This window comes from Lepidochelys kempii, chromosome 9 (assembly GCF_965140265.1).
Source record: "Lepidochelys kempii isolate rLepKem1 chromosome 9, rLepKem1.hap2, whole genome shotgun sequence".
NCBI classification, from domain to species: Eukaryota; Metazoa; Chordata; order Testudines; family Cheloniidae; genus Lepidochelys; species Lepidochelys kempii.
In genome coordinates, this window is record NC_133264.1 from 90,788,107 (window position 1) to 90,808,128 (window position 20,022).

General features: G+C 43.5%; 1 protein-coding gene across 3 annotated transcripts in view; it reads left to right on the top strand.

Moving 5' to 3' along the window:
• The window catches only part of NRK (Nik related kinase), a 121,782-nt gene that overhangs the window by 82,915 nt on the left and 18,845 nt on the right, over window positions 1–20,022 (top strand). For all 3 annotated transcript variants that reach the window (XM_073358334.1, XM_073358335.1, XM_073358336.1), the window contains 8 exons: window positions 2,490–2,578; window positions 4,061–4,179; window positions 8,391–8,484; window positions 11,057–11,233; window positions 12,097–12,226; window positions 12,623–12,781; window positions 15,675–15,818; window positions 17,649–17,783. In XM_073358334.1, the coding sequence (XP_073214435.1) occupies window positions 2,490–2,578; window positions 4,061–4,179; window positions 8,391–8,484; window positions 11,057–11,233; window positions 12,097–12,226; window positions 12,623–12,781; window positions 15,675–15,818; window positions 17,649–17,783 (1,047 nt within the window). The remainder of the gene's footprint in view (window positions 1–2,489; window positions 2,579–4,060; window positions 4,180–8,390; window positions 8,485–11,056; window positions 11,234–12,096; window positions 12,227–12,622; window positions 12,782–15,674; window positions 15,819–17,648; window positions 17,784–20,022) is intronic.

Genomic DNA, 20,022 nt, shown 5'->3' on the forward strand with positions numbered 1-20,022 from the left:
GGCGGTACAAACTCAGATTCCTCTTAAATATGTGGCTTGAAGCACCAGCAGGCAGGGACACGGAAGGAGAAGTAGACAGCCTTATTCCTCTCTAGTTACTCCTAAATATATTATGTCATTTGTTGTAGCCATGTTGGTCCAAGGATATTATAATTCTTAGAATTAAATGTATTTTAAATAAGACCAGGTGGGTGAAGTAATGCCTTTTATTAAACCAACTTCGGTTGGTGAGAAAGACGTGCTTTTGAGCTATAGAGAGCTCTTCTTCAGGTAGCTCGAACGCGTGTCTCACTCTCCCCAACAGAAGTTGGGCCAATAAAAGATATTCCCTCACCCACCGTGTCTTGTTTAAAAATACATTTAATTATAAGAATCTCATTGCCTTGATGTCAGAGTACCAGTTACGTATATTAAGCCTGGTTGGCCATTGCTTGTGTAGCTCTCTGCAGAATGGTAGCATTTGATACCCACTTTGCACTATGTAAATGACTACTAAGGCAGGGGGAAATCGTTGGTGTTTCTATTGGCGTTAAGGCTGATATCATGGCAATGAGCATCTTAGAAATTCATTTCATAATAATATGGAATTTAAAGAAAAAGTTATTTTTAAAGTGATGTTCATGTTAATTTACAAAAACTTGACAAATGAAGGCCAAATTGCATATTTATTGCAGTCACACATTCAAGCAAACTTTGCTTTAAATAGCCATTGGATATTGAAAACTTGGCTTCAAGAAAAATCCAAACCACAGTCTCAAATGATTTGACCTTGTTTTTCTTTTGCTTTTATGTCATTTTCCTTTTCAATAATAATTCAGCAAAAAGCAATCATGCAGCAGCCCAGCGCCACTTCACAGTCATTGTCTGATATGTAACACCTGTGCTATTCTGGGAAGGGGAACTAAAAACCTCACTGGCCATGGAAAGAATTGAAAAACTCCCCAGTGGTTTAACCTGTCTCCTTGGGTTCTTAAGTGTAATTGAATGACAGCTTGTTCTGATGTGTGGTAGTCAGGGAAAAGTTTTATTTTCTCAAAGCCAAAGGAACAGTGAATTAGGTGTTTAAATACATTTAAACTAATATAGCAGCCTAGTTGCTTTAAACACTCAGTGATTAGTAATGAGTTTGGAATCAAAACAGCTTTAGAAAATGCTTAAATCCATATAGTGATTGTAATAAAATTATGTAGATACACAAATAACTGCCTGCATTATAGAGTCCTAATCTGGCCAGATGCAGCCATCCTTACTCTCCCTGAGCAATGTCTTGCTCTGCAAGTAGTCCCGCTGATAGCAATGGGACAGGTTATGTAATAAGTTACTAAGCAATGAACTGAGTTATGAGCTGCCTTCCATGCCGGTGCAGAGGAGAAAGGAGTACTTCCTTTCATGGGCCAATTGCATCATTAGACCATATGTGGAGGAGGACAGCAGCGATCCTGGACAATTCTGCCCTTCCTGTGTAGCTGCTTGGGAAGTAGCCTTGGCTACTCCCCCCACCCCACACAGACACACACACGCATATACACAATGTATCAGACAGCACAGCTAAGCCAGCAATCTGTGCCAGGAGAAGTGCTGACATGGCTTATTACTGCCAAAGAATAAAGAGAAGCAAGACCTGAACAGTGACTTTCCAAGGCAACAGCCTTGGCGAAGGGGGCATTCCCCTCTGCTTTTAGCAGAGGGAGCAGTGCAGTTTTATACACCCTAGCTCTGACTGCTATGGCAGCTTCGCTTTCAGTGTAAACTTACCCTGGCTTCCACAGGGCACTGGCTTCGGAGAGAGATGAGAGCTCTGAAGTTTGGACAGTGGCAAAATGTCATAAAATATTCTAAAAAATGTAGGGCTTGACTCCCTCTTACGAATGGGAGCAGAGCCATTGATGTTAGCGGGACCGCTGACGGGAGTAGGGAATACTTACCCAAAGGCTGGGTTACAGGATTGGGCCCTCTATGCTGTTTCTGCTCTACAGTCAGATGAAGTGCTTAGGAAAACATGCACGTGTGGTTTGGGGCTCAGGGTTTCCATCCTCTGCTTTGGCCTGCAATCAGTGGAGCGCAGCTGGGTGGCACCCCTGCTGTGGAATGTGCCGAGCAATCACTGATGTGATGAGCTGTTTAAGAGGGTTAGACTGACCCGTCGGCCCCAACCCTGGCATGTCCACTTTCCCCACTCTTCTCGTTCAGAGAGCTTCTGCTTTTCCACTGCCCACAGCGCTTGTGCGAGCCAGTTGGCTTCCACTCTGCCGGCCTCACCCTAGGCAGCAGAAATGCATCGGGACTTCCACAGCCATGCAGGGCTGTGGGCCGGGGGGGGGGGGGGGGGGCTCACCCTAAAAATCAAAGGAAGGCTTCCCTTTCCATAAAAGAGAAAACAATACAATGCAAGCATAGGAGGCCTATGCGCGTGTTGAGGGATTGTCCTGTTGTTGTATGTGCCATGTATTTAATGCTTCTCTCTACAACTCTCCTTTTGGGGAATCAAGGCTCGTCCAAGGCAGAGAGCCCACTGTCCCAGAACCACCCGCAGCAGTTCAAGAAGTCTGAAAATGCTCCTCACCTGGCCCAGTTTTCAGTAGGTTCTTTTACTGCCAATACTGTTGGTTTTGGTCACACTTTCTAGTAAGGGTACATTTATAAACAGTATAAACGTTTTAATTAATGGTTAACCAATTGTTATAGAGTCCAAGTCAACAGGCTGCTCATAGGCAGAGCATATAACCCACTGTAGCAGAATCTACTGCTGTTCTTATAACCCTCTGATCACCTACCACTTATGACTGTAACACGCTTAATAATGCATTAACCCTTCAGGAGCTGTGTATAAATGTGTCTTTAATATAAAGTGTGACCTCTGTTTCTTGGGTTTGTTTTTTTTTATTAGTTCAGCCTTGTAAAGTTGGGTGTTTGCCCATCGGTTCAGTTAACTGGAGCTAACATGCCCTGAGCAAGAGATCATACGTGGAATGTTTGGTATTTTAAAAGTTGCAGGGAAGGGCCTAGATGGCTTGGAGGAATGCATAGCCAGAGACTGGGTCAAATCTAGAGCAAACCTGTAGCAGCCTAGAGTTCGTAAGGTCAGCTAGCTGTTTGGCGGTCTGTGTAAGACAGGTTTGGAGGAGAGGGAGGATGGTCCAGGGCTTAGGGAAAAGGCCTGGGACATCAGAGAACCAGGTTTGCATCCTTTTGTGGCCTTGAGTAAGCCACATATTCACTCTGTCTCAGCTTCCCATCCTTAAGAAGGGGGATAGTAGCACTTCCCTATCTCACAGGGATGTATTAAGACAAATACATTAAAGATTGAGTGGTGCTCAGGTACTGCGGTAATGGGCGCCACAGAAGTATCATTGGTAGATAAATGATGGTCTCACTTCATTTCCCAGTAGACTTGTATCCACATTATCAAAACCACCATCACAATTAGCATGGTGTCCACTTTAGCAGACTCAGTAGAGGCCAAGGGGCTCCAGTTTAGGGCTAAATTATGGCATTTACCCACTGGCCCAAGTAGGCAGCTGGGCTGAGGCTCCTTGAAGCACAATCCCACCCCAAACAGCCTGGGGGAATGTGTATGTAAAATGAAAGTGAGAGGTTTGTTTTTCCTGTGTATAATACCTCTCCACACAAGCATTTTCTACACAGGTATTAAAGCCCATCCCTTGAATACCATTGAGATTTAACCTAACCTTGGCCCCAAAATTCAAAAGTAACATTTTTAAAGAGCCAAGATTGGATGAAAGGTGCTTATACTACTAGTGAGCATTCACCCTGCTAAATGGTGGTGAGATGTTTGAGCCTAAAATTAACAGCTTGGTTAAAATTAACCAGACGCCATTGCTAGAGGAATTCAGTCATTTTAGTTCAGCTCATTATTCTTTGTGTACTACCTGGCTCCAGTGTGGGGCGGTGCAAAAGTGTTATCTGCCTAATAAAGAGTTTTAGTTAAAAGTTGCAGTAACTATTTACCAACTAGAAATGGAATAAGGTGGCTGCTTGCTCATGTGATTTTGCAGTGGATTCTTAAATGGGAAAATGCAATCGAGTTTTCTTTCTTCAGAGTCCAGCCTTCTTCGCCAAAGGGAAAGACGGTGCCAACATGTTCTCCACAGTAGCAGAATATTCATCATCCAGTGATGAACTGCTCAGCAGCGATGATGATGATACGATTCACACAAGGTTAGCTTTTTTTCTTTTGTTACTAATTTGTTAACTCTCAAAGGACAAGTTGGTGTAAATGAGCACAGCTGTATTGACATAAGAGCCACCCCTTTACGCCAACCGACAATGTGGCCAGTATTATTTTTGATTTTGCAACATTATTACAGTGATCAGATGGTGTATCTCCAATTTGCATGCTTTTTATCAAGCTGATCTCAAAGTTTTTTATTCTCCTTTAGCTTTCCCGTTCTCTATTGCAGTTTTTGTGAGTGAGATCTGCAAGGCCTACCAGGCATTTAAAAGGCATATTTTCCTGAGAAATAATTGCTTGTGCATTGCTATTACCAGTTGTTTCCAGAATGCACATCTATTCTGTCCTGCATATGCTCCTGATTTGTGTTTTACCGCTTTCAAAACACAGGGGGGGAAATGTTGAAAACTCTCTAGCTTGTTGGTTTTTGTTTTACATAAGGCCTTATTTTTCTTGAGTGCCCCTCTTCCAGACTTCCCTGTTGTGATCTGAAAAAGGACGTTTTTATCAATTGTAGGTGAGAGTTCATTGTAAACCTCAGATAATCCAAAAAACGTATTGCTTCACTACATAACATTAAACCTATTACTTAATTTTTAGAGTTTTGTGGCCCTCCCATGCCATAATAATTCTGAAGTTTCTCATCACTGTCCTTTTAACTCCACATAATTCTCTTCTAAATTTGAGAATTGCAGGGCCTTTTGTAAAAGGAAATTCACAGTATGACCCCCATGAGGTTTGCCTTTAGATATATGGAGTCATATCTAGAAGTTTTGTGCCATCAAAAGTATCATCTCACCTATTAGCTAATAACCCGATCTCAGTTGAGCACCATTTCGATTACGTGATAGATCTGCAGGGAAATGTATCCTGATTAATGCTAATTGGATACAGGAGGCCCTAGTGGTCAAAGTGAAATCTGCAGCGAGTAATGAATCTTTTCAGAACCTGGATAAAAGTTCCATTCCCACAGGAGTTACGAATTAAAAACTTTTTCCTTCCCACTAAGTACGTGGTCCGGGGCGTACCGGCTTACTTTCACCTCTGTTCCCAGGAGAACTACAAAGCAGCTTTGGTATCTGCTCGTATTCGGGCTGAGAACAGGTGAAAGAGAGAAAGCCACATCTTGCATAATCTGTCCTCTCTTGGAGTGCATAAATTGCCAGGGAGCTGAAGGCTATGTCCACATTGTAATTGCAGTATAGCCACATATGAAGAAACTGTTTTGTCCCCTTGGCCAAATCCCATTCACTGTTGCTGATGTGGAGGATCTGAGGAGCACTCTCTGGGCATGTTTTCAGGGGAACCAGGACAGGGGCAGCTGTCTTTCGCCATGGGCTGTTCAGCGGAAATGGTTTGAGTGCTATTTGCTGCTCTGCTTATGTACCGGATAAGTCAGAATTTTCTTTTAATAAAAGACTTTCCTGCATGTGGTCTGCATGGGTTAAACTGTCCATATGCCTGTAAAGTGTATGCACCGGTGTACTGTATTTATGCATATTAATACCACTCCAGTGAGAATGCAGCTCCTGGGAGACGTCACAATGTTCAGATAACTCCATTTCCCCCTAATTCAGAGGATTTCTTGTGGCTCATTTTTATAGATCAGTTTCACATCTCAGCTCTGAATTTACACAGAAAATTCATACGCACCCCACCCCTGGATTTGTATTTCTCTCTTTGGTCACAATTAATAAAAGTGGATTTCAGTTTTCCTTCAGGGCAAGTCCTACTCACCTTCCTCATAAGAGCAGTCCCAGCAATCCCTCCTCTGTCATGTCATGCTTCCTTCCAATTTTATTACGTTTGCGATTGTTTAATTTAATCCCTTTTTCAGAAGCAAGTCACTGCTCTTCTTCAGACTCTGTTCCTCTGAAAACAATAGCCCCTTGCACTGTTATTGCCTTTGCTTACAGAAGACAACTCGGACCGATTGTGATACAGCCCCAGGAGTACAATAGAGGTTTTGACACCAGGCTCCAGAATCAATTAATAGAAAATGCGGGGGTTGGGGGGAGCGGCAGAAAATAAAAATAAACCTCAATGAAGAGACACTTGCATATATCGCACACAAAATATACAAATACAAGTTCAGTCCTCCAATGGTCCTCAACTATCCTGCTGAGGATCTGCCCCTCAGAACGTACCTTTGTTTGTCAGGCTTCATGGAGTGAGCAGAAGCCCGGAAGTCAGGAGATTTGGGATCTGTTGCCATGTCTGCCACTACTCACAATGTGACCTTGGGCATGTCACTCACGTCTTTCTGCACTTCAGTTTTCTCATGTATAAAGTGTTGATAACAATAGTTTATGTACTTTTGTACAATGCTTTGAAACTCCACTATGCTGTGCCAGCACGGAAGACAATGAAAGCTCCCATGTGTTTCAAGCGGAGCTAGATCAGGCTCATGGATTCTGTCTCCACTTGATAGGAGGAACCCTATGCACTTGTGCTCTTCCATGCCCATTGTATTAAGAAAAACTGCACAGCTTGACTTGTGTTAGAGCAGAGTGTCATCATCGTTGTCATCATCTCCACCCCAGCCCACGCTCCTACCTTTCCTTACAGCACAATGATGGCTGGGAAATTCTTGTTGAGGGTCACCTGAAGGAGAAGCCAAGGGCACCTTGCCCTTCTCATCCAATCCCAGGCTAACTTTGAGTGATTGGCTGCCCTGGAGGCCCTAATGGGACATCTGATTGGCATGGAGGGTGGAACTAACCTTTCCTTCTATAGGCTGCTGCTGGGGAAGATGTGGAGCCAGTTCCTGCAGCTGTAGCAATTATTTCCCACCCTACGAATGTGCTGAGGGAGGAGCTGGGTGGGTTATAGGGTTTAATACATGGACATGTTACGCATATTTTGTCTAATATATTGCCATTTTCTTTTCCGTTGGGGCAAACTCAGATAGCATTTGCATACCTTTGTGTGATTAGCATTGTTGCTACTCTTGGTATAGAGAAAGTAAATAAGGAAGTGTTATTTATTCCTTCTCATAATACAAGAACAAGGGACCACCAAATGAAATTAATAGGTAGCAGGTTTAAAACAAACACAAGAAAGTATTTTTTCACACAACACACTGTCAACCTCTGGAACTCCTTGCCAGAGGGTGTTGTGAAGGCCAATACTATAAAGGGGTTCAAAAGGGAGCTAGCTAGATTCATGAAAGATAGGTCCATCAGTGTCAATTAGCAAGGATGGTCAGGAATTGTGTCCCTAGCCTCTGTTTGCCAGAAGCTGGGGTTGGGTAACAGGGCACAGATCACTTGATGATAACCTGTCTGTTCATTCCCTTTGGGGCACCTGCCATTGGCCACTGTAAGAGGACAGCATACTGGGCTTGATGGACCTTTGATCTGACCCAGTATGGCCATTCTTACGTTGTTATGTTCTTTGGGGTCTCATGTGGTTCTTCCTAGCCATTTGGGCCAAAATTGTGGGGAGGGAGGTAGTTTTAAACTCCCAGATTATCATTTGGAATTTAGGGTTAATTGTTGCCAGGGGACATTAACATCTACTAGTAGAGGCTCGCAGGGATAGGCTAAGTGACTGCTGTGTATGGAGGCACAGGTTTAAGGCTTGTAGTCCAGACCTTGTGTCTAGGCCTAGACGGGATGGAAGGTTTCATACTGCTAGGGGCCCTCTCTGTGGCTTTTAGGTCAGTAAACTGCTATTGAATGAAAGGGTAGCATATGGTGGGGATGGTTGGCCATGGCCAACTTTGCTGTACAAATACACATTTTCCCCATTTGTTTCTTTATTGTTGTTTCTTATTTATTTAATAATAATTGCAGCCTTTGGACAAAAATTCACTAGTGTGGGAGATACTTTCTTTGGGGGCAGGGGAGTGGGCAAAGTACATAGTCACGCCTGTCTGAAGTGACTACTCTATGCACCAAATATATATTGCCTAATTGAAGTGGTGTCTGAAAAAATTATATTGGAGTCACTGGGGAAAGTATAAAGTAATCACTTGGTATTTGGGTGGTAGAGGGGTTTCTATTGCAAGTCGTCCTTAGTGCCAGTTTCAGCATAAAGTCTATGTAGATTTGTGTGCAAGCTAATCAGCTTGCTCCCGTACAAAAATATCCAAGTGTACTAGCTACTTCAGTGGTGTTAGTTTATTTTAGAATGTGTGTGTGTGTTTTATTTTCACCTGGATTTGGTCTGCTCATTAATTGGAGTTTGTCACCAGGCAACTGCTAAGTAATGGAATGGCAGATTTCTCAAGGACAAGAGTTCCAGATGGAATTGAACTCAAACCCCAAAGCATCGTAATAGAACAGAAGGTAATTTGGACATTTGAAGGTGGGGGCGGAGGGAAGGTGTGCGAAGTCAAATTGCCTATCATTGCTAATGTACAGGGTAGACATCATTTCCATTTCTTCTGAACAGCACTGAGGTCATTTTACTGTAAAGTTTTGATCTGCAATTTCAAATTACACTGCAAATCTTTAAGCGATTTTTAAGCCATTTCAGGTTTTGTGCCTCCTATAAATTCGCTTATTATTACAAAATTGTGCCTCCTTATTTGTCTTTCTTTCTTATTGAGTAGAAGAGTTTCTTGAATCAACAGATTTGTTAAAGGACCTACATAACACAATACTACCCGTCATCATAATACAGAATTAGGGTCCAGATTTTTCACCCTCTTTATAATGTTTATAACTTAGGGAGAAATATCCTCTCACTTTTTAAATCATTACCCAGTGAAAAATATCTTCATTCCTAGGAATTTAAGAAATCATAAAGGACCCGCACAAAACCAGTATGTTGTGCTGTCTTACTCCATCTGCTGGCTCAGTTCCACCTGCATTAACTAGCAAACCATGTTCCCAGAGCAGATGATATTGCTGGTACACGAAAAAAGAAAGCAAACAAAATAGAACCATTCACTCCATTACTGCCTTGAAAACACCAAGCTGGAGAAATAATAATAATACTTTGCTCTTGTAGAGCACCTCTTATTCATGGGCCTTGAAGCACTGACAAACATTAATGAATTTATTCTCATTTCAAGGATGGAGACGATGAGTCACAAAAAGATTGAGTGACTGCCCTCGGTCATAGAGGCAAAGTGTGGGAGAGCCAGCAATAGTGCTCAGGTTCCCAGGCCCCAACCCTGGCTTCTGAGCCTCAGTCATAATAGCATCCTTCCTCTCTTAGGAAGGAATCAAATGTTGGTTCCCCAACTGAAAAAGCAACAAAGAGCTTAACCACCTTTATAGTTAGAAAGTTTTTCCTAATATCTAACCTAAATTTCCCTTGCTGCAGATTAAGCCCATTACTTCTTGTGCTACGTTCAGTGGCCACGGAGAACAGTTGATCACCATCCTCTTTATAACAGCCCTTAACATATTGGAAGACTATCAGGTGCCCCGGTCAGTCATCTTTTCTCAAGATTAAACATGCTCAGGTTTTTTTTAAAAAAAGTCCTTAGGTCAGGTTTTCCAAACCTTTTGTCATTTTTGTTGCTCTTCTCTGGACTCTCTCCAGTTTGTCCACATCTTTCCTAAAGTGTGGTGCCCAGAAATGGACACAGTCCTCCTGCTGAGGCCTCCCCAGTGCCATGTAGAGTGAGACAATTACCTCCCATGTCTTTACGTACAACACTCCTGTTAATACAGCCCAGGATATTAGCCTAATGGCAAGTTTAAAAAAAAGTAGAATAAAAAATGCCTCACAGCATCCCTTTAATTTCCAGTTGGTTATTTGTCTTTTAAAAGACAAACAGCTTAGATTTAGAATTCACTGCTTGTCTTCAGATACATTGGCCAGCATTCACAAAGGCTTAGTTTACTTCACTAGGTTGTTTATCAGCCAGCAAACCACACAGACTGCTGCTTCTGATTCAGCCGGTGTTCCTTTTTTTCCTTTAGTATAATTCAAAAGGAAATTTCTAATGTAAAACTTAGCATCCCATTGTTTTCCTACATCCCAGCACTGATGGTCCTCAAATACCATCCTTCCCCTTCATCCTCCACAGTAGACAGATCCCTCTGCACTCCACTCACCTTCTAGAACATACATCAGTGCCTCAATGACCCTTTACAAATCCCATCTCAAGGTCCATCTCTTTCTCCCTTGCCAATGGCTCCTAACCCTGCTTTCCCTATGTTTAGTCATTTTCCCTTAAACTTGGGCCGTTGTACCCAGAGCCCTCTGCCCTACCACATCTATAGATGCTACTTGTGTGATGTCTTATAAACCCACTGAACTGACCGGTATTTATCCAGATGTCTGTGATCCTACTAAGGAAGGCTGCAGTATAAAAATGCACCGCATTGATAAGACTGATTCTTAGTCTTTCCAGTCTTTTCACTGTCCCTTCACTGAATGCGATTATTCTGTAATAAAAGCTTACAGCTACAGTAAGTGAAAGTTTTAATGACAAGGACGATAATGAGGTATGGTCTGGGAACAGAGCTGGGATCAAGGAACTCATGAGTTCTGCTCCCAGCTCGGATGCAGACTCCACCTGTGGTCGAGGGGCAAATCATTTTGTTTCTGTGCCTCATTTTTTCTACCCAGATGACAGTACATCCTTACCTACCACTTGGGGATGTGAAGATTTACTAATGAACTAAAGACGGCTATTTTGTAAATAAGGCGCATTACTGATGTTGTATAAATGCTTGCCATAGATCAGCATGTCAGTGCACTGTCATTTGAATTTAATATTTTTGTCGGCTAGACATTTGTGCCATAAGCTGATTTTCTTTACCTGATGTACCACATAGAGTACTGTGCCTCCCCTCACCATGCCCTGCCAGTACTTTCTGTCCTACCTAGCTAGGGTTACACGATGAAACAAAAGTATGTTGTGGTGAATTTAACTTCCCAATCTGTTTTCATGTGCAGAATCATATTGCAGAGAAACAAAGTGGTAGCACCCAGGAAGGACTCTGGAGCATACACAACCAGAACTATCTCCTGCCGGATCTCCTACAGCAAAGCCAAATTTCAGACTCCTCGGTGAACCAGCAAAAAGTTACTCAGAATAGTCAAGGACCTCAGAACAAATCTGTAAATAATAAGGTATAGCTTCAAATTGTGTTCATTAGATTCACTGCAATAACAGTCCCCTCCAGTCCTTCCTTTTCTCCAGCATAGGGGCCAAAGGATCAAATCTCGTCAAGAGAAGAGATCTTTGTTCCCCTTGCTTCTCAAAGAGGCTTGAACCAGGGGCCAGTAGAAAGTCTTGGGTGCCCTAACCCAATCCCTACTTCCTCTCTTGTTTCTCCATCCATACTCCTCTATGTCCCCCTTACTCTTTACTCCCTCCTTTTCCCCCTACCCAAACATTAGTATACTTCCCCTGCACTCCAGTAGTATACGTCTTCTCTTTTCCCATGGTGCTAATGCTCTTAGATTGCTGCCTTCAGCGCTGTCCTAGGGTGCTACCTTAGCTACTCATCCATCTCTCTGCCGATGGTGCAAATCAGCAACATCAAAGGAACATTGCCAGCACTGCCAGGTGAGGGATAACATTAAAGGTGCAAATAAGTCATAACTCTCTCAAGAGACAGGTCTTTAAAACAGCCCTGGTTTGCTGCAACAGCATCCTCCTGGCTGCAGAGAGGTTTGAATAATGTCCTACTTCAAATCAGACAGCAGGGAGTGATGTAAATGCAAGGTGTCTGTTATTCTATCTCTTCCTCTAGGCACCAATTAGTTCACTTCTATGCTGTGTCTTGTCATGACTCTTTGCTCAGGCTTCCTTCATTGTAGTTCAATTTGTACCACAAACTCGCACTTCAGAATTGTTGTTCATATCTAATTATGTCATGTACAGTTTCATATAAACCTCAGAGAGCTTTCTGGATACCAACAGTGCTACGCAATATCTGTTCCCTGCCATCAACTTCCGAAGTGAAAACCGACCTTATTTTTCATTGTAGACATCAAGTGCTGAAAGTACACCCTCAAAGGGCAGTTCATCATCTACAACATCCTTTACTTCGTTCATAGATCCTAGACTACTACAAATCTCACCTCCCAGCAGTCCAGCAGGGCCTACTTGTAGCTCTCGTGAGTATGCTTGCTCTTATCATAAAATGCATCATGCCTGGCTCTTTTGCCAAAAGCATCTGGCTTAATTCTTGGAAATGAAGACTGGAATTTTCTGGTGACTTTTTGAAACGCTAAATCCATGTTAATAGTGTTGGGTTTCATTGCACTGGCTCCTGATGAAGTGTGCATTACTCTGTTCTTGTGTGAGCCCAATGCATATTCATGAATACATCAGAAACTGTGCAGACCTATGGTTCTACCTCATGCTACGTTAAGTTTTGCAGAAACTATTCCCTGGCTGTTGGTGAAACATGCAGCTCTCTGGACTTGCTTTCAAATTGCAATAAACAAGTCATGTGTGGGGTGTGACCGAACACTTACATCTTTGATGACTCTCTGTGTCTTTTCTTCCAGCATCTAGCCCCAAACCAGAGCCTATTAGAAGAGGGAATGCAAGGAAAGGCTCTGTTGTCAATGTCAACCCCACAAATATCCGGCCACAGAGTGACAGTCCAGAAATTCGCAAATACAAGAAGAAATTTAATTCAGAGATCCTGTGTGCTGCTCTGTGGGGTAAGCTTAGAAATAAAGAGGCATCTGTCTATTTAGAAAACAGGGACAGCATGTTTCTGAGAGCATAGGCTGTGCTGAGATTTTGCATTTGTATTGCACCTCATCGCAAAGTGACTAACTATTTACCTACAGCGGTACTTAAATGAAGCCACCTTCGAGGTGGAAGGTGACAGGCAGACGAATCTCTGTTGCAGAACATTCTGTGCAACAGGGTAGGAGGACATTTTGATGAAGGCACTAAATTAAAATCTTTCTCACTGAAAGAGCCAAGAGATCATCATGCTCTTCCAGAGCATCAGGACCTGGGTTTTTAAGGCCTTGCCAGAACGTTTCCCACACAGTAAACCGCACAATATTTTATGAATCTTCCTTAGCTGAATGAAGTGCTGAATTGACCATGCCAAGCTTTGCCAAATTATCCTTCAGGTTCTGGGGAGTGGAAATAATGCCACACCTGAAGCTGAATGGGTTAAGCCAGTGGCTCTCAAGCTTTCCAGACTACTGTACCCCTTTCAGGAGTCTGATTTGTCTTGCGTACCCCCAAGTTTCACCTCACTTAAAAACTACCTACTTTCAAAATCAGACATTAAAATACAAAAGTGTCACAGCACACTATGACTGAAAAATTGCTGACTTTCTCTTTCTTACCATATAGTTATAAAAGAAATCAATTGGAATATAGATATTGTACTTACCTTTCAGTGCAGAGTACATAGAAAAGTTTAAACAAGTCATTGTCTGAAATTTTAGTTTGTACTGACTTTGCTAGAGCTTTTTATGTAGCCTGTTGTAAAACTAGGCAAATATCTGAATCAGTTGATGTACCTCCTGGAAGACCCCAGGGGTATGTGTACCCCTGGTTGAGAACCACTGGGTTAAGCCATCCCCTCACATATGCTACATATTCCATAAAGCAGTGGTTCTCAAACTTTTTTTTCGTGGATCACTTGAAAATTGTTGAGGTTCTCGGCAGACAACTTAATGCTCTTTCTAAATGTTGTTTTTACTGCTAGGTAACTATTGTAAAGCGCTTTGGATAAAAGCGCTACATAAAAAAAACTTAATAATAATTAACTTTTTTGGTTCTACAAATAAAAGCACACAACTCATATTTTAATACCAGTAGTCTTACCTTTCTAATGTGATGGATGTGCCCTCACTCCCCTGCCACGGCAACCCCCGAGCTGGGGCTGGGAAGGAGGGGGGTCTCTCCCTCTCTCACCCGCCGTGGCAGCCCCCGAGCTGGAGCTGGGCAGGAGGGGGGGGTCTCTCCCTCTCTCCCCTGCCGCAGCAGCCACAGGCCTCTTTCTCTGGCCGCTGCAGCCCTGCACATTCTAAATTCCCCCCACACCCTCCTCTCACCCCACTGCCCCCTCCCACCTACCCTTTATTCCCTCCCCAAGGCCACCACCTCACCTTACATGTGCGTCTTCTCCAGGGTCCAGGCATCTAATTAGTGGAGCCACGCCTGCATGAGTCCACTAATTAGGTGGGTGGCCCGTCATTCTCTTGTGTGTGCCGCCCAGACACACACCTTAGAGGGAACTATCCACGGACCACCTGAATGGAGCTTGGTCCACGGACCACAGTTTGAGAACCTCTGCCATAGAGTCTTTCTATGGGAATCTTCTCTAGAAGCTAAAACAGATCAAGATATCAATTCTCTCAGAGGCTGGACTCCCTCAACTCCTACAGATTTCTCAAGAGGTACTCAGCACCTTGCAGGATCAGCCACGTACAGAGAGAACCCAGTGGGTATAAATCGGCATAGATTTATTGACTCCAGGGGAGCTACTCCACTTTAGCCCAGTTGTGGACAGGGCCCGCATTTCCTAGTGTCTTCGCTCTGAAATGGTTTTAATCATCCATCTGTTTTAGGAGAAGAAAGAAGATGAGCTCTGTGGAGCTGACAAAATATTTATCTCCAGTCAGCTTGAGTCTCACATGAAAAACAAAATAAATGAATGAAATAGGGGAAACGCTATCCAAAGGAAATGCGGATTTCCCATTTACAGCTTCAGTTTTGTTTAATGCATGTTTAAAGGAGGCCAAGATTTTAAATTAAGAACAGAACAGCGTAGCAAAGTCTGTAATTACATGTACACTGAGGTTGAACAACGCCAGGTCCTCATCGGAGCATTGCCAGTAGAAACGATGGTTTTGTGCAGTGTAATACCTTATGCTGTTTTATTTCCACTACAACATACTGATTAGGAACCTTACCAATCACTACAGCCAAACTGAATCCCCATCCAGTGGGTGTCAGTTCATGTCAGCAGCCCATTGGAGCCTTCACTTCGCTGGGAATAATTAGATTTCAGATGGATTCACTCCATTAATTTGGCATTCGAAAGCGTCTTTATGAAACACGGAAAATTTCAGTCCTGAACAATCCACTTCCTAGCATCATTTGTTCCTTTTCTAGTGTGCCCTGTGCTTGGGACTGTTACCCCTCATTGAATTTGAGGTTGGAGTTGGTTCATAGATTTTTAAGGTCAGAAGGCACCATTATATTGTCTAGTCTGACCTCCTGCATAACGCAGGAGCATTAGTGGAGTTGGAGGTTTTGCAATATTCATAGTCTGCTTTTGGGATCACAAACCAGTTTGAGTTCACAAAGCAGTTTAAATCCACGTTGACTTAAGGGGGACTACTCATGCTTAACATTACATGTGCACTTAAGTACTTAGCTGGATTGGGGTTTTATTGCATTGTGAAGTGGTGAGAATTTTGTAATTCACTTTTCACAAGGTCATCTGCATAGTGCCAGAGAAGATATCAGAGGCAGTTAAGAGAAGGAAGCCCAAAGCAGAGTCAGTTATAGATAAGCGATTAATGCTGAAATATGCTATGACTAAGTAGATAATTGACAGTGGTTTTTATGTACTAACAGGAGTAAATTTACTGGTGGGGACGGAGAACGGGTTATGGCTGCTGGACCGAAGTGGACAAGGAAGGGTTTACTCACTGATCACAAGGAGACGATTCCAGCAAATGGATGTTCTGGAAGGACTCAATGTGCTAATCACCATATCAGGTTTGTTCAGTGTCTAAAAGTATCTGACCCACTTTATAAATTATAAAGAAGAATTAGGTTATGAATTCGGTTATAGACTTTCCTCTTGTAGGACAAAGCAGGACAATTATTTTTGCTAATAGGAAAGCACTCTTTGGATCTCCAATATTTGCATCCTCCTTCCAGATTCGTCTGTGACTTGGGATATGCCATTACATACTTAATGTGTAAAATGGTTTGTGGGATATAAAAATGTGTTGAATGCTTAAAACATCATTCCATTGCTGCTAAGGAAGTCTGTGTTTGGTTAATTGCTCGTATAACATGTGAGCATCGCTCTAAGCAGATTTCCATCCAAACATTGTTAAATCACATCAATGTATGGCTGGCAAGAGGGCAAATGAATCATGTGGGACCCTAGTCTGCAGGTGCTGAGGGCCTCAGCTCCCATTGGCTGCCAAGGCAGCTGAGGATGCTCAGCACCTCACAGGATCAGGCCCTTGATGGGAAGGTTGGAATGACTTCTGTTTATACACAGGTTGGACACAATGCATTTGGCATAGCTGAAGCCTGTGCTTCCCAGATTTGCTCGTTCTGACTTTCCACGTAATGCAGCATCCCTTTTGAGCCTGTCTCTTGAATCTAGATTGCTATTTTGCCTTATATAGGTCTAAAAACAAAATTAAAAAGACTTCTTGAGATAAGGAATTACGAAATAATGCCCCACCCCCCGTCCGATCATAGGACTGCTGGTGGCGCCTCCTCCTGGTGGCTCTGGGGATTAGCTCTTGCCAGGCGCTGCCCTCCTCTGTCAGTGTCGCTACCCATCATCTCTTTTACTCTGAGGCCTCTCTTATTCCCGGAGCTGCAGCTTCCTGTTTGTGGCTTGGCCCTCCAGCCAGGTCACTAAGTTTCTCCCCTTCCAGGGAAATGAAAGTCCTTCCAGACCAGCTGGGTGGCTGGTGTCGCCAACTCACTGTGCCACTTCCCAGTGGCTTGCAGGGGAACCCAGGCCCACCCTCTACACTGGGTTCCAGGCCAGGGATCCTGTGACAAGCAGCCAAGGTCTATACAGTCCTACCCCTTGCTGATGTTTCCCTGGGCTTCGTCCTCCTTATCTGGCTTCCCCCTCTTTCTGGGTTTGCCAGTCCAACCTCTCTCCTCCCAGGTAGTGATTGTAGACTACTTCCTTCCAGCCCCTTGCTGCTGTCAGCTTCTAGGCTTTATACAGCCCGCTTCTGTTCCTGCCCAGCTGAGATCATTTCCAATGAGTGGCCTGCTGCCTGTCTTCTTCTTCAGGTGCAGCCTGGGCAGTTAATTGGCCTGCTGAGTCCTTTAACCTCTCCAGGGCTTGTGTAGGGTGGGCACCGCATCACACCCTCCAACGGGAATCAAAAGAAAATAGGCGCCTACAATGAAGGCTGACAATGAATTGGAACTGACGAAGCTCCCCCATCCAGAATGGCTTTTCCAAATAATATCTGTAATCCTCCCTTCAGACTGATGTCAGATGTTCAACTCTCCCATCAGGCCTGGGTCTGGGGGCAGCCATTCTGTGGGTGTAAGGGAAAACCTTTGTGTGAAGTCTGAAGACTGGGAAAAGAGAAAAAAATAAATACAGGTGTGCAAGAGCCACAATACAATCGGTGTCTCAGTGCCGTGGCAGACATCGGCACCACATGGTGTCTCCTCTTCTGCACTGCTGGCCTCATGTCTCACGTGGCTTCGCTGAAACGACACAAGTCTCTTTGCACTCTGGGTCATAACAATCACTGAGGCTGAATTCAAGAGATTTGTACTGCTCGGAAGTAAAATGTGATGCCTTTTTTTTTTCTGATCTATGTATGTCAGGCAAAAAGAATAAGCTGAGGGTGTATTATTTATCCTGGCTGAGAAACAAGATTCTGCGCAATGATCCAGAGGTGGAGAAGCGGCAAGGCTGGGTGTCCGTGGGAGACCTGGAAGGCTGCGTGCACTACAAAGTCGGTGAGTCTAGTTCCTAGGCAGCCCTACGCAGTCCTCCTTTCCTATCTGATCACACGTATTGGCCACATTTTCCTTCACCCTCATTGAAAAATTATACCTGGACTTGGTCATTTCTTCACACCCGCGTGCAGTACATCACGGACGTCCCTCTCCCTTTAACTGCACATTGCTCCTCCCTTTGCAGCCATTGCCAGCAGGGTGTACTACTCTTTGCTGCAAGGGCTGGCTGAACTGAAAGGCAGGACGCTTCTTCTGCTCAGCCGGTGCTTTCAGCATTCTGGGGTTGGCTGGCATCCTCATTGTTAGTGACATCTTTCACCTCCGTCATACCAGTCTCTTCTTCTGGCCCAGAGTACCTGCACGGTAACGGTATCAATGGGATGCCTGCAGGTAATTGATCTGGATGGGTGTCCCACAATTCGTCCCTGTCTCTATATTGTATAAGCCCTAAATATACATATCAATGTTCTACTTAAGTATGCAGTAAAATGCATTTGTGACCATAGCTGAAATATCATCTGGCTCTTATTCGGCTTCTGCATAGAGCACCTTTGAAGATGAACACCAGTATGTGTGACAGTCATTATTACTTTAGCACTTAAGATATTTCAGTGATGCATGCTGTAGCAGAACATAAAATAGATTTGACTGTATTAAAAGATGCTATATTACAGTTGTGTTTTCCCAAGCAATATAGCAAACTAATGTGTGGGTGGATGGGTGGTTGGGATGGGGAGGTCTTTGCCTTATATTCTGTTTTATTGCTTTGCTTGTACAACACAGTGCTTTAAAAATTGGCATAGTTTAGAATGAAATCAGAGACAGAAAGCTAAATAGATCTGCATGAACCTATAGTTATTTTCTTTGTAATTATAGTGCATCTGGATTTATTTTCAACTCTAATGGCTCATTTTTAGCTTTTGTAAAGAAAAGTATTCATAAATGTAAATGTACACTTGTTTGCAGCTTCTGGGAGGATGGGCATGAGATAGAAAATAACTTAAGTAATTTGACAAAATGGTCATACAAATACTCTCGGGGAGCCAGAAAAACTCTAACTTCTAGAGAACCCCCTGCAAACCTCAGACAAAAAGCCTCCCTGCACCTTGACATTTCCAGTTTACCAAAATGTGGTCATGTCTACAGGAGTTGTGTGGATGCCCTTGGACTTTGCAGACAGCATCCCCTTTAAACTGGCTTCTCAACTTTGACCTTCAGCAAAATGCAATATATTCCTCTCTCTCCATTGTCAGATAAACAGGGATTGTCTCTGTTGCTTTGCTGCTTTGGGCAAGCACCGGCTGCTATTTCACTGTTTGCAAATCCTTGTGTATTCTAACCTTTGTCCTTACGGGCATTTTCCTGTATAGAGCAAGAAAACGCTGTTTTTTATTTTCTCTGCCCAGGTTGGCCTTTCTCATCAGTTTTCCATCCTCGTCCAGCCTCACCCCTTCACCGAGCTGCCATTATGTGTTGTGCCAGTGTGAAATGGTCCCGTTTGAGCGGCATGTGCTGAGCACCCCCTTACTCCCCCAGAAATGATTCTTACCTAACTTGTGTAACACCTGCATCTCTTTTAGAGAACCTGACTGTAATTTGCCACACAGACGCTGAATGTAAAACAAGGCAGAAATGTGTAGGAAAGCAATACCCTTGTGGCGTGTTCTATTTCTGAGGGAAATGCTCATGTCTGGCAGAATTAAAATAAAACAGACCAAAAAAACCTTACTTTTCAGTGCCCAGCTCTGCGTTTACTGTTCATAAACCCAACGTGAGTTTAACCATCTCAAAGAAACTGCTCCTCTCTGAAATGCTCATTCAGCTTGACACATGGGGAAGCCACTGCCGCCCGTATGCGTGGGGATTTAATTGCCAACGTGCACGCTGAGAAGAGAATAAAGCCTTTAGCACTCCACGAAGGAGCTCAGCAAACCGCTGGCCCTCCTTTTGTAGCCTAGAAGGTATCACAACGTGTGCTTGATAGCATCGCTAAGTAATACCAACGGGGGTCTGTTGTTTGACAGCAAATCCTTTGAAAAAGCAATTGTCTATGGAAAAGTTTGCTCAGCTGTTTGTCTGATGATTTCCCCAGCCTCTAGCAGCGATTTGAGGCCATCTCGCTGGATAGAAGCAATAGTGGATGATCGAGACCATTATGGCAGGCTTTTTGTTATTCGTTTGTACGGCACCTTGCATGATGGGCCTGGGACTCCATGCACTCCTGCAATACCCACACAAA